This window comes from Haemorhous mexicanus, chromosome 28, assembly GCF_027477595.1.
Source record: "Haemorhous mexicanus isolate bHaeMex1 chromosome 28, bHaeMex1.pri, whole genome shotgun sequence".
Classification (NCBI taxonomy): domain Eukaryota; kingdom Metazoa; phylum Chordata; class Aves; order Passeriformes; family Fringillidae; genus Haemorhous; species Haemorhous mexicanus.
Genome location: NC_082368.1, coordinates 706,151 through 718,818, shown reverse-complemented (window position 1 = coordinate 718,818; position 12,668 = coordinate 706,151). Strand labels below are relative to the sequence as shown.

The window sequence follows — 12,668 nt, the reverse complement described above, 5'->3', positions numbered from 1 at the left end:
CAGGCTCTGGCATCCCCCAGTGCTGGATGTTTAAAGCCAGCCCTAAGGACATGTGAAAATCTCTGCTGTCCTTTTAATCTAAATCCATAATCCTTACACCATCAAGGAGAGCTTGGAAACTTCATCAGAAGCAGTGCCCAGGCCAGAGGCAAAACACAAACAGCTCAAAAAACCTTCAACCATCTTAAAATTATATTTTTTCTCAGACTTCAGCCAACCCTCATGATCTGGGGCTGCTGGACCCCTCAGTGCCACATCCCCCTCTCTGAGGTGTGCAGGTAATTCCACAGAGAGCTGATCCCACAGCAAGCCCCAGCTCTGGAAAGCCCCAAAAGCTGCCTCTGATGTCGAGGCATCTCCTTCCCACACTGGATTGTCCATTGCAGGATGTGGCAGATCCCAAACCCAGGAGTCATTCCAAATAAAACCGCCCCAGCCCCGGGGGAGGGGAGGTGGGGCAGGGAAAAGGAACCTGGAATTTCCCTCATCACCAATTAACTGCTAATGATGGTTTCATTGGGGTGGGGGAATAAAATTCTGGTGAGCAGAAATTCCCTCCTGTACCAAGTGAAGGATGAACACTGACTCCATCAGGGAAATGCCTTTGGAAAACCAGGAATATTGATGTGAGTACAGAAACACCAGGGCTCCAGATCCCCTGCTCATCCCACAGCCAGAAACCCCCCAAAACATGGGAACCCCAGGAGCTGAGGTGGGTCCTGTCCAAGGAACTGCCACAGGACACTGAGAATTCAGGAACCGCCCTGCCCAGCCAGGAGCTTTAATCCCACATGACCCTAACCAATGGCTTTATTCCCACCTCCCCCAGTGCCCCCCCATCCAAGGGCCTTGGAGCCAATGAATTATTTTAACACAATGAATTTGGCACAAAAAAGGCAAAGCCAGGTAAATGTGCATGAGCAAGAAAGGGATGGGAAGTGTCCAGTGCTTGGAAAAATCCAAGGCAGAGGAGATCCTGGGGAGAAGGAAAGAGAAAAGGAAAGGGAAAGGAAAAAGGAAAGTGAAAAGGAATTTCAGATGGAAAGGACCTACAACAACCATCAAATCAATTCTGGGGAGAAGGAAAAGGAGAAGGAATTTCAGATGGAAGGGACCTACAAGAACCATCAAACCCCTAAGGGCACTCCCAGAGCTGGGAATCCCAACTCAAGGAAAATCCATCCCATGGGTCCCATTCCCCTCCTCACTCCTGTGGCACAAAGCCAAGGGAAACCTCTGTCCTGCAGGGTCAGGAAAACAGGACTGGGGGCAGGGAGGTCCCACTTTCACTGCCTGGAACTGGATTTCAGTGTTTCAGGAGAGAGCAGGGAGCAGAGCAGAGCCCAGACACAGCTCCCCTGGGCAGAGGAGGGGACAGCTGCCGCCCCGTATGTGGCAGCAGCTCTCTGGGCACAGAGAGAGACACAACTTCCCAAGTGAGAAGATCAGAGAAAAAAAAAAAAAAAATCTTATGTTAACTTGCTGCATCTATTATTGTGAACATGTGGAATGTGTTATGGAGATTTGTTTACCAAAAGGTGGTTTCTTAATTAGCCAGTGGTGATTGATTTGGACTGGAGGACCAATTAAGTCCACCTGTATGATAACTGTCTATAAAAGCAATGGGTTTCTTAGTAGAGATACAGATTATTGATCAGCCTTCTGTGAACCAGGGAGCCAATGCCAGTTATTACCCAGCTGGGGGCCTGCTGCAAGGACACCCAACCCCGCCCAGAGGGCAGGGGGAACAGGGAGGGACCGCGGGTGACTCCAACCCCGGGAGAAGCCAGAGGAGAGGGAACGGCTGGGCTGAACCCAGGGATAAAGACAAGGGGATGAAGTTTGTGAGGGTGAAAGGCAAGTGGGCTTTGCAGAGGACAGCAGGAGGGTCCTTTGGTGAGGATCCCTGGCTGATCCTCACTGCAATGTGCTGGTGAGGGTGGATCAAACACCGGGAGCAGGACCCAGATGGAGCCCCAGATGCCACAAACCACCCAGGACTGCAGGAGGCTTCCAGAGGGGGGAGATCTGGCTGCAGGCACCACCAGAACACAGGGACTGATGGCTTTGACATCCCAGTGTTTGGATAGTGTGGGAAGCTGGGACTGTGGGAACAGTGCCAGGATCTGCCACCTCCAGTCAGGATTCTCAGGACTGTTTGCCAGGAATTACTTTTTTTGCTCCAGCACTCCCTGAAAGAAGAAATTCAGGCATTCAGCTGGGTTTGGAGGGCAGGAGATGCTGATGGAGCAGGGAAGGAGCTGGAAAGCTGAACTGGAGTGCTAGGAGGAGCAGCTGCTCCAGCACAGGGAGCTGCTCCCAACCTTCCCATCCTTTACCCCTGGCATGGGAGGGGGGAAGATCATTCCCCCCTCAGAGAATCCATTGCTGTCCTGGATTGCCAAGCAAATTGTATCTATTTGTCATCTGGATGGCAGCTGGCTTCTGTTCAGGGGGCAGTTTTCCTTATCTCTTCCCCACCCACTCCTCCCCCCAGGAGACACCTGCTGATAAGAGGCCATTGAATGTCACTGCATGGCTGATAAGAACTGCAGCATCCCATTGGGAGATGTGAGCCAGGGGGAGGAGCTAAGCATTCCTGCCCGGATAGAATCTGGAGATTCTGGAACACCAGCACAGCTTCTCCACTGCATTCCCAGAGGAACAGCAGCTGCCTCTTCCTCTGGATCCTCAGAGGCAGACTGCACCCTTCTCCAGGATCCCTGCTCCAGCAGAACCACCCCTGGCACTGCAGGAGGGCTGAGCCACAATTGCAATGGGACTGCTGCCAGCACCCTGACCCACAGGGTGTCAGGCTGTGTTCTGGCTCTGGCAGGGTTGGTTTAGTTCACTGCATTGTTTATTTTATCCTTTTATTTTCTTCCCTAGTAAAGAACTGTTATTCCTGCTTCCATATTTTTTGCCTGAGAGCCCCTTAATTTAAAATTTATAGCAATTTGGGGGGGTGGGGGTTTGCATTTTCCATTTCAGGGGAGGCTCCTGCCTTCCTTAGCAGACACCTGGCTTTCCAAACTGAGACAATTGCTACTCCCAAATATTTGTTATAAAGCTCTAATCAGCTGTGGGAATGCTGTGTGGTGTATTCCAGGGGCCTGCCAGGCTGTTTCCCCGCTGCACAGCCCATTTCCATTGGAGTCATCTGGGAATCGCTACAAAATGCAGCAAAGCAAGAAAGTCTGAGGGAGATGGAATCCTTCCCTGTGAGGGTGGGCAGGCCCTGGCACAGGGTGCCCAGAGCAGCTGGGGCTGCCCCTGGATCCCTGGCAGTGCCCAAGGCCAGGCTGGACATTGGGGCTGGGAGCAGCCTGGGACAGTGGGAGGTGTCCCTGCCATGGCAGGGGTGGCACTGGGTGGGTTTAAGGTCCTTTCAGGTCCTTTCCAAACCAAATATCTCCTCTGACCTCATTTCTCCACCTGCCTTCAACCTGCCCCGATCCCTCAAAGCTGTGCCAGGTTTGTTTGGAGCTGCAGGAACAGAATCCCATAGACAAGTTGCTGATCCTTCTGTCCCTCCCTTCCAACCGAGTGCTGGGAGCACTGAGCTGTGAATTCCAGGAGAAAGATGGGATGAATCCTGGCAGGAACATGTGCTGGGAGCCCAGCAGGATCTCCATGCCCATAAGGAGCCACTTTGGAGCTCTCCATTAATTTCTTACAAAACCAGGTGCCAACTCCCCACCATGGCCTTCCCCTGGTTTCAGCTGCTGAAGGGTTTTTAAAGGGAAAAAAGAAAAAAATCCCAAACCACACAATCCCAAGCCTTTTACAATCATTTTATCCAACTTTTCCCCCACTCTGGAGCCAGGAATTCCTGCCTGGGAATCACAGTTAATTGGATTATAATGGGCCATTCCTCCTGATTTAATAAAGCAGAGGAAAATTGGGATGGCAGCAGTGAGCTCCTAGGATAGGAAATAGCTCCAGTTCCTAATTCACACTCCAACTTTATTATTGAAAAAATGTAAAGTCCAGGGGTTTGGGGAGGAAGTTTGCCTAGAATTTGCTTTATTCCAGGTAGAAATGATAGAATTGGGAAAAGAATAGTGGAACAATCCATGAAAAAAATTTAAAATTCCTGCTCCCACTGCTTGAAATGACAGAGGCCAAAAGGAAGAAAAGAGAGAATGCGAAATCCCAGAAGTGCTGAGAGGGAAGTGAAGGAGCTGTGTCATCCCAGGGGTATGGAGGGAGGGCATTGAGGGTTTCAGCAGGAGAGAAATGCAGAGCCCTCACTCCCGAGCACACCAGGATGGAAGGGGGATCTCCCAGAGAGGGGCTGGGAAAAGGCAATCAGGGAAGGGTGGGAGTGCAGGAAAGGGCCAGGAAGGGACATGGAGCAGGAATGCAGGGAAAATGGGAACTCCAACATCAAGCAGCCCTGCTGGGAGCCCTGAGCACACTGGGCTGGGCAAGTGGGGGGGGACAATTCCCATTTTTAAAGCCTGGGATTAGGGAAGATTTTCCCAACCAGTTCCTGGCCCCACAGGAATCCCTACAACCGGACAGAGGGGGATCCTCATCCCAGAGAGCATCTCTGCATCCTAAAGGGCATCCCTGCATCCCAGGCCAGTTCTAGCCTGGTCTCCTGCAAGGACAAGGAATGGGAAATCAGCCCTTGGATGCCATCCAGCTGCAAAACATCTGGACAAGCAGCAGCTCCCAGGCAGGCTGAGCCCTTTCCAGAATAAAGAACCCAGAGGAATCCCTGTCCATGCCCCAGGATGGAAGCTGCTGCTCCAGACAAGAATCCAGCAGTTTCCCTCCATCCCAGCTCATGGAAAATCTGCAGCCAGGATGGGAAAAGCAAACACAGGAGAAAAAGCTCATCCCAGTTCCAATTTTATCCCTCCTGCTGGGAAAAGGGATAGATTCCAGAGCCAGCCTGGGATGCTGCAAGGCCCTGCTGTCAGCATCAGTGCTCCCAGTGGGAACAGCCTCCAGTGGCCCAGGGAATTCAGGATAAATGACAGGATGGGAAAAACATGGCCAAAAGGAAGAAAGCTCCAGTGGGAACAAACTCCAGGGATTTCAGGATAAATGGAATTCCCCTGAACTGCAGCAGAGGGAAGGGCAAACCCCGCAGCCTCGGGCTCCCAAGAGAACAAACCCAGGGGCACTGGGAGCCCAAATCCCACCAATGCCCACCCTGCATCCCTAGATTTCCTTCCCCTGCCCACAGCAGTGTCCCAGGGCACCTCCATTCCAGGAATTCCCACTCTTTGTGCACTGCTGGGAGGCGGTCCCATGCAGATCCTGGAGCAATTTGCAAACATTAATTAAGCCCTGGCAGCATCCCAGAGTGGGCGGGGACTGTAACTGTGTCTTTAATAACATTAACTCTGCTCAGGGTGGGCAGTAATTATTGCTAATCTATTCCAGGACTCAAACAAACCCATGGTGAAGATTGCACCTTCAGCACCTGGAATCCCATGGATGGATGGATGGATGGATGGATGGATAGAATAAGTGGAAAAGGGAAAAAGAAGCAGGCAGGAAAAAACCACCGGAAAGTCCTGCTTAAAATCCTTCCTCTTCCTGCAGTTGGATGCTCCTCTCCCAAAAAACCCTGCCCCTCCTCTCCCAAACACTCCCATCCCTCCTCTCCTAAAAGATCCCTGCTCAAGAAAAGGGGTTTTGGTCTGGGCTCCAGCCCAGGCCAGACTGGGAGCAGCTCCTGGAGGAAGTGGCCAAACTCAGCTGAATCCTTTCCCCAGGGAAGTGATATTTTTCCTGTCCTGCCAGAAATCAAAGTTCACACATTGAGGGTGATGTGAGGAGCTGGATTCATGGATCCTTGTGGATCCCTTCCAGCCCAAGACAGTCTGTGAATCCAGGAGATTCCCATCCCAGAATCCTGCCCAGACCTTGGTAAAACCACCAGGGGTGCAGAATTCCAACAGCTGCCTGCACCTGGAGCTGCACCTGGATCCAGAGGCACTGGGACACAGTGTGGGGTGCAAAGGAGCCTAGCCCAACCCTGCTCTCCCCAAATTCCATGGGATTTGCACTCCTGACTCCCTGCACAGCCAGACATCCCCAGCAGCTCTGTCCTGCTCCAGGCCAGCAAGGCCAGTGTCTCCTCCTGCCACACCTGGACAGAACCTCCCAGGAAGTCACTCAGGATTCCAAGGAGATGGAGCTGCTGGAGCAGGTCCAGAGGAGCCATGGAGCTGCTCCAGGGCTGGATCCAGGCTGGGAGAGCTGGGGATGCTCACCTGGAGAGGAGAAGCTCCAGGGAGAGTTCAGAGCCCTGCCAGGGCCTGAAGGGGCTCCAGGAGAGCTGGAGAGGGACTGGGGACAAGGGATGGAGGGACAGGGCACAGGAAATGGCTCCCAGTGCCAGAGGGCAGGGCTGGATGGGAGATTGGGAATGAGGAATTGTTCCCTGGCAGGGTGAGCAGGCCCTGGCACAGGGTGCCCAGAGCAGCTGGGGCTGCCCCTGGATCCCTGGCAGTGCCCAAGGCCAGGCTGGACACTGGGGCTGGGAGCAGCCTGGGACAGTGGGAGGTGTCCCTGCCATGGCAGGGGTGGCACTGGAGGGGAGAAGCCCCCAGCAGCCCAGACCCTGCTGCTGCCCAGCTTTCCTTGCTCCACAGATTCCTTTGGGATCCCTGCAGCTCTGGAACCCCTGGGCTTTGTCGTTCTTCTCCCACAGCTCCTGGCCCCTGTCAGGACCCAGCAGTTCAGTGCCACACCCATCCTTGTTTTCATTCCCCAGCCCAAGAGAAGCCCATATCCCCTCAGCATCCAACCCTGTAGGAGATCAGCAATCTGCACCCCAAACCCCCAGGGAACCACCCCAAACCCTTCAGCCCATTCCTCCCAGAGATCATTACTTGGGGCAGCACCTGGCAGAGCCCACCCTGGGTTCCTCCTTGGATTCTGCCACCAGGAGCCCAAACTCAGCAGGATTCCCTCAGCATGGGAGAACAGGCCTTGGTTTCACTCCAGCCAGCCCCAGGCAGTTCCCTAAAGTGGCACTGGGACAATTTGGGAGCACATTCCAGGCTCCAGCCCCACACTAAACACCACCCACGTCCTTTCCAAAGGCAACACCACCCCCAAGCCAGAGCTTTGTTTGGAAGTGAAGCCAAAAATAAAGAATTAAAATAATAATATGAGAGAATAAAGGTGGAGAAGGGAATTGCATAAAACAGTTTGTGGGTGGGTGAGGAAAATCCCCAAATAAACAACCCCACATCCTGAAATTCCTCTGCAATTAATGGTGGTGGTGGTAATTAAGGTGCTTGCAGCTGTTCCAAGCTGCTGGCACAGAATTCCTGTCTGCCCTCCCACCAAACCAAACCCAGGGCTGAAAAGTCCCATTCATTTGCTGGGAGGAGGCTGAGCTTCACCCTGGACACCCTCAGGGGACTCTCTGCTGAGGAAGCCACAATTACAGCCCCACCTGAGGGGGATGTCAGCAATATTCAACAGATTTTCAGGCAAATACACAGGAATACTTTTAAAAGGCAGCACTGAGGTCTCTGTGCAGCTGCCACCCCATGTAGCCCCTGCTCTGGAGAGAAATTAAATGGTTTAACAAGAAATAACTGAGCAAATCAATCCATGAGCAAGAATTGACTGCAGAGCCTTTGGAACACCCCAGAAATCCAAGGATTTCATGAAGGATGGGACCAAACCCTGCCACCCCTCCCAGCACAACCCCTGAGTCCCCACAGCTCCCCAGGCAGAGGCCCAGGTGACAATTTGCTTTGGGGAATTATTAAATCAGGAGAGCATTAACCCTAAACCCCAGGCCATGAACACACCCCAGGATGTTGGATCCACTCATTAATTTCTCAGGATGAAAAGTCCTAGGAAGGAGGAAATCAATGAGCACAGGACAAGGCAACCAAGATAAATATTCCAGAGACAAAGAGCTCAGAGGAATAAATCAACCCCAAATCCAGGGAATGTAGAGCAACATCCACTTCATCCTGAGCCTCAGCTCCAGACACTCCAGGGAAAGCAGGTCCTCATTCACTGAGCTGCCCAGTCTGGCACTTGGATTTGGATTTTGGGAGAAGTTTTGAAGGACAGGAGCTGCTGGATGCTTTTTTCCCTTGGAATCAGCATGTGGGCAGTGGGGAAGGCTGGATTTATCCAGCTCCAAGCATTCCTGGATGGTTTTGCCCATCCCTGGAAGGGTCCAAGGCCAGGCTGGACAGGGCTTGGAGCAGCCTGGGATGGTGGAAGATTGTCCCTGCCCATGTAACTGGGCTTTAAAGCCCCTCCCAACCCAACCCATGCCAGGATTCTTGGATAATCACCCTAACAGCCCAGCTTCAGGTCCAGCCTAAAATAAATAAAGCCACACATTGACTGAGGACAGGAGACTCCACCTGATCCATAAACAAATCCTCATCCTTCTGGAAAACATTGACAGGGACAACAACCCCTCCTGGAGCAGGCCAGGAAATAATCCAGACCTGAGCCCTCCTAAATAGGACAAATCCAACGGGATTTATCACCCCAGCCCTGCAGCCCTGAGCTCCAAAGACCAGGGCAATCCCATATTTCCATTTCTTAAGGAATAAAAACAACACTTCCCACACTGTTGGGATTGCCGGGCTCATTCCCCAGTGTCCTCTTCCTTTGCCATGTCACCCACAAAACCCAACACCCTCTGCCCCCACGGTTTGGAGGGGCTGGGAGCAGGAGAGGGAATCTCCTGTGGGAGATGGGCTGGGAGGAGCAGGAATGTCTTGGAGGAGCTGCAGGGCAGAGCTGGAAGCACTCACAGGAGAGCAGCTCTCTCCCCCAGCCCCTTTGGTCTGCTCCACATCACAGCCAGGACTCGTTTGCTCCAAATCCCCTCTGCTTTGGGCTTTTACCAATTTGGATTGTGCAAATCCCCAGGAAAGCCTCACCCCCCCCCCCCCCCACCCTGGTCCTTTGGCACAGTAGATGCTTTTGGAGCACCTGAGCAGGTCTAAAACCTGCAAAATTCTCTTTACATCCCCATTTATTGCATTTGCATTTATCTTTTCACACATCCTGCCTCATTCCTGTGCCCAGCTCACACCACACGATTTTCCTGCCTCTCCTTGGGGCTCTCCCTCCGAATCCAGGGAAAGAAGCAGAAGCTCCAAGTAGCCCAGACCCCAGGGGCTACCCCAGGCTCAGCCCCACAGGAAAGCCTAGCCCCAGGTGTGGCACCTCCATCCTACAGACACACCTCCTCCTTCCTGCCAACTCTTCCTGAGTTGAATGTGCCTCTCCAAAAAAATCCCGTCCCTCCTCTCCCAAACACTCCCATCCCTCAATTCCCAAACACTCCCATCTCTCCTCTCCTAAAAGATCCCTGCTCAAGAAAAGGGGTTTGGTCTGGGCTCCAGCCCAGGCCAGACTGGGAGCAGCTCCTGAAGGAAGTGGCCAAACTCAGCTGGGCGAAAATCATAAATAAAACAGGATTTTGGGGCAGTGCCCTGTCCTGGGCTCTAGGACACTCCCGCCCCCCGGGCAGCTGCTCCCAGCACCTCCACAGGGAACAGCTCTCTTCACCAGCGGTTCCCAGGTGGAGAAGCTCCCCAGCCTCCCGTCAAGGACAAGGCAGAGGTCACACCCTCAGACAAGAGGAGGAGGAGGGACGTGCCGGGACAGGGGAGGTGGCACCGACCCCCTCACCTGCAGAGCTGGGGCAGGGAAAGCAGATCCAGGCAGTTCCTGGCAAAAGGATTCCCCTCTCCCTCCATCCTGGAGCCACACAGCCCCTTTGGGATATTTTCCCTTTCTCCTCAGCTGAGCAATCCCTCAGTGCTGTGAGCTCCAGGGATCATACCCCCAGTTCTTCCCCCCCAGCCTAGGGGAGCAGCTTCTGGGACCTTTCCAGGATGGCTGGAGGAGACCCCGCCCCTCGGGCACCCTGGCAGTAGCTGCAGAGCCGGGAGTGCCCAATTCCATCCCAGAGGAACTCCTGCAGCACCCCCAGGAGCCCTCGGCCACAGCAGTGCTCCAGGATTTATCCCGGCCGGGACAGCGGGACCCTCGCCGGGTTGCCGCACCTGGGAGGAGTGAGGGACTCGGTGAAAGCCTCAGTCAGCCCCTCCTGCACCGGCCAAGCACCGGCAGATCCTCCCCTGGCACCCGGGAGGGGTAGGCAGCTTTTCCCCAGCACCCACTGTATGTTCCTGCTGTAATTCCCGAATTTCCTCGTGCCACGGCACCAGACTGTCCTGCTGGAAGGGCCTGCCCCAAAATCCCGTTTTATTTCTGATTTCCCCCAGCTGTGCCGCTCCCGTTCGCAGCAGCAGCTGCTGCCTGCACCGCCGGGGCAGCTCCTCCATCCCGCGGGGAGTCGCTCCCTCCTCCCCTGCACGGTTTAGCGGCTGCCGTGACAAGCCCAAAGGGACAATTCCGTCTGATTTCCCGGCTGCATCCCAGGCAGAGCCGGGATCCAGCTCCCAGGCAGAGTTTGCTCTGTCCTCACAGACCCCAGCCCCCTTTCCAGGATGCTCAGCCCCAGCCGCCCCCCGCGCTCCCGCAGAGATCGGAGGAGCGGAATATTCCAGCACCATCAGCATCCCGCTGCTCCCGGGGATCCTTCACGTGGGTCCGGCTCCAACTCTCACCCTCCCAGCACACCAGAGCTCCCAACAGTCCCACCGGGATCCTCCCAAGCAGGGATCCCGCTCCTAGTGCTTTGTAAAGCCCTGCCCCGAGTTTTGGGTTGATCCCAGACCCCGCTGGTTAATCGGGGCTCAAACACCTTTGGGATCAGCTCGGCTCAGCAAAGCTCCGCATTCCAAAGCGCTCCAGGGTGTACAAGTCCCGCGGCCCCAAAGGAGCGGATCCACGGGATGCACAGGGAGCCGAAGGGGCCCGGACAGAGCGCGGGGCCCGGACACAGCAAAGCCCGGCGGGGTGTGCAGGGCTGGGCCGGACCGCGCTGCAGCCACCTGGGAAACCTTGGCTCGGACTAGGGAAAAATCTGGGTGCGACTACGCTGGGAGCAACGCGGAACGTGGGAAGGCAGTGGCGGGGATGGTGCGACATTAATTTAATTATTTCCCATTAAAACCCAAGGCAGCAGCCAGCTCCTCACACGCCAGACAGTCACCCCTAGACCAGAGAGCATCACTTCGAGCCGGTGGAGAAAACAGCGAAAGGGAAAGCACTCGGTGGGCAGCGACCCGCAGGGAGCTCCCGAGGGGCTCTCGGGCCGGGGGCACCCTGTCCTGCCATGAGGGACCTGCCGGACCCTCCGGAACCTGCCGGACACACCGGGACACTCCGGGACCGCTGCGACCCCGGAGCGCTCCGGGCACCGCGGGAAACGCGCAGCGAGCGGCGGGGCCGGGAGCGGGACACGGAGCGGAACCGACACCAACCAAGAGTCCCTTAAACCGACATCAGCCATGGGTGCCCTTGGACCGACACGAATGGGGGACAGGGACCGGGACCAACACGACCCGGGGATCCCTCGGACCGAGACGAGCAGCAGACACGAACAGAACCGACACGAGCCGGGGGTCTCTTGGACCGACACGAACCGGGAACAGAACCGACACGACCGAGGGCTCTTGGACCGACTCGAACCGGGGACATGGACCAGAACCGACACGAGCCGGGGGTCTCTAGGACCGACTCGAACCGGGGACACGGACCAGAATCGACACGACGCATGGCTCTTGGACCGACATGAACCGGGACCAGAACCGACACGACCCAGGGGACCCCGGACAGGAGCCGAGAGCAGGGGGGGCTCCCGGCGCGCACTCACCGCGGAGAAGTTGTGCGGGCCGCAGAGCTCGCCGCGGTACTTGCAGGACAGCAGCATGTCCTCCAGCTGGTGGCCCAGGCGGTCCATGAAGTCGGCGCTGATGCCCTCGTAGTGGCGGGGCGGCAGAAAGAGGCGGAAATCGGCCAATTTGGCGAACCAACGCAGTCGCGCCTCGTCGGCGCGCAGCAGCTCGGTGAGCAGCGGCCGCGCGGTGCGGTTGGGCAGCAGCAGCCCCAGCCAGTGCCCCGCGTAGTACAGGTCGCCCTTGGACAGGCGAGGGAAGCGCAGCGGGTTGTTGTTGCACAGCGTGACGGCGGGGAAGGGCAGCTGGCGGCTCCACTCGGTGCGCACGCGGGTGTGCGAGGGGAAAGCGAGCCAGTGCAGCAGGCGGTCGGAGGACCAGGCCAGCAGCAGCCCCAGCGCCGTGCAGAAGGCGAGCACCCAGAGCGCCCGGCGCGCCGGCGCCGCCCGCGCCGAGCACATGAGGCGCAGCCCGTGCAGCCGAGTGCGCAGCGCCGGCGCCCGGCGCCCCCGCGCCATGGGCGCTCCCCTCCTCCTCCTCCTCCAGCCGCCGCTCGTCCTCCTCCGGGCCGGGCTCAGGGTGAGCAGCGCCGAGCCATCCCCGGGCCCCCCGCCGGCTGCGGCCCCGAGCGGCGGGGGCAGCGCCCGCGGGCGGCCCGCGGCCCCGAGCTGCGCGGCGGGCGGCAGTTCCGGCAGCGCGGCATGCCGGGCCCGGGGCCACCGGGGCCACCGGCGCCGCCCGCCCCTGTGCCTGTCGCTTCCCCTGTCCCTGCCCGGCCGCGCCGCTCACATCCCGCGGTACCGCGCCCCGCCCGACGCCGACCGAGCCCCGCCGCGACCCTCCCGGGCTCCGAGCCCGCGGACCCCGGTACCCCGGCGGGGAGAGCGCTGCGGGACCCCC

At 56.8% G+C, this 12,668-nt stretch overlaps 1 protein-coding gene across 1 annotated transcript in view; it reads right to left on the bottom strand.

The window, feature by feature from the left end:
- Positions 1–12,363, bottom strand: part of LOC132339238 (acid-sensing ion channel 2-like) — a 78,280-nt gene extending 65,917 nt beyond the window's left edge. The window contains exon 1 of the mRNA XM_059869415.1: positions 11,747–12,363. Coding sequence (XP_059725398.1) covers positions 11,747–12,286 — 540 coding nt within the window. The 5' untranslated portion in view covers positions 12,287–12,363. The remainder of the gene's footprint in view (positions 1–11,746) is intronic.
- Positions 12,364–12,668: the final 305 nt, after the last annotated feature.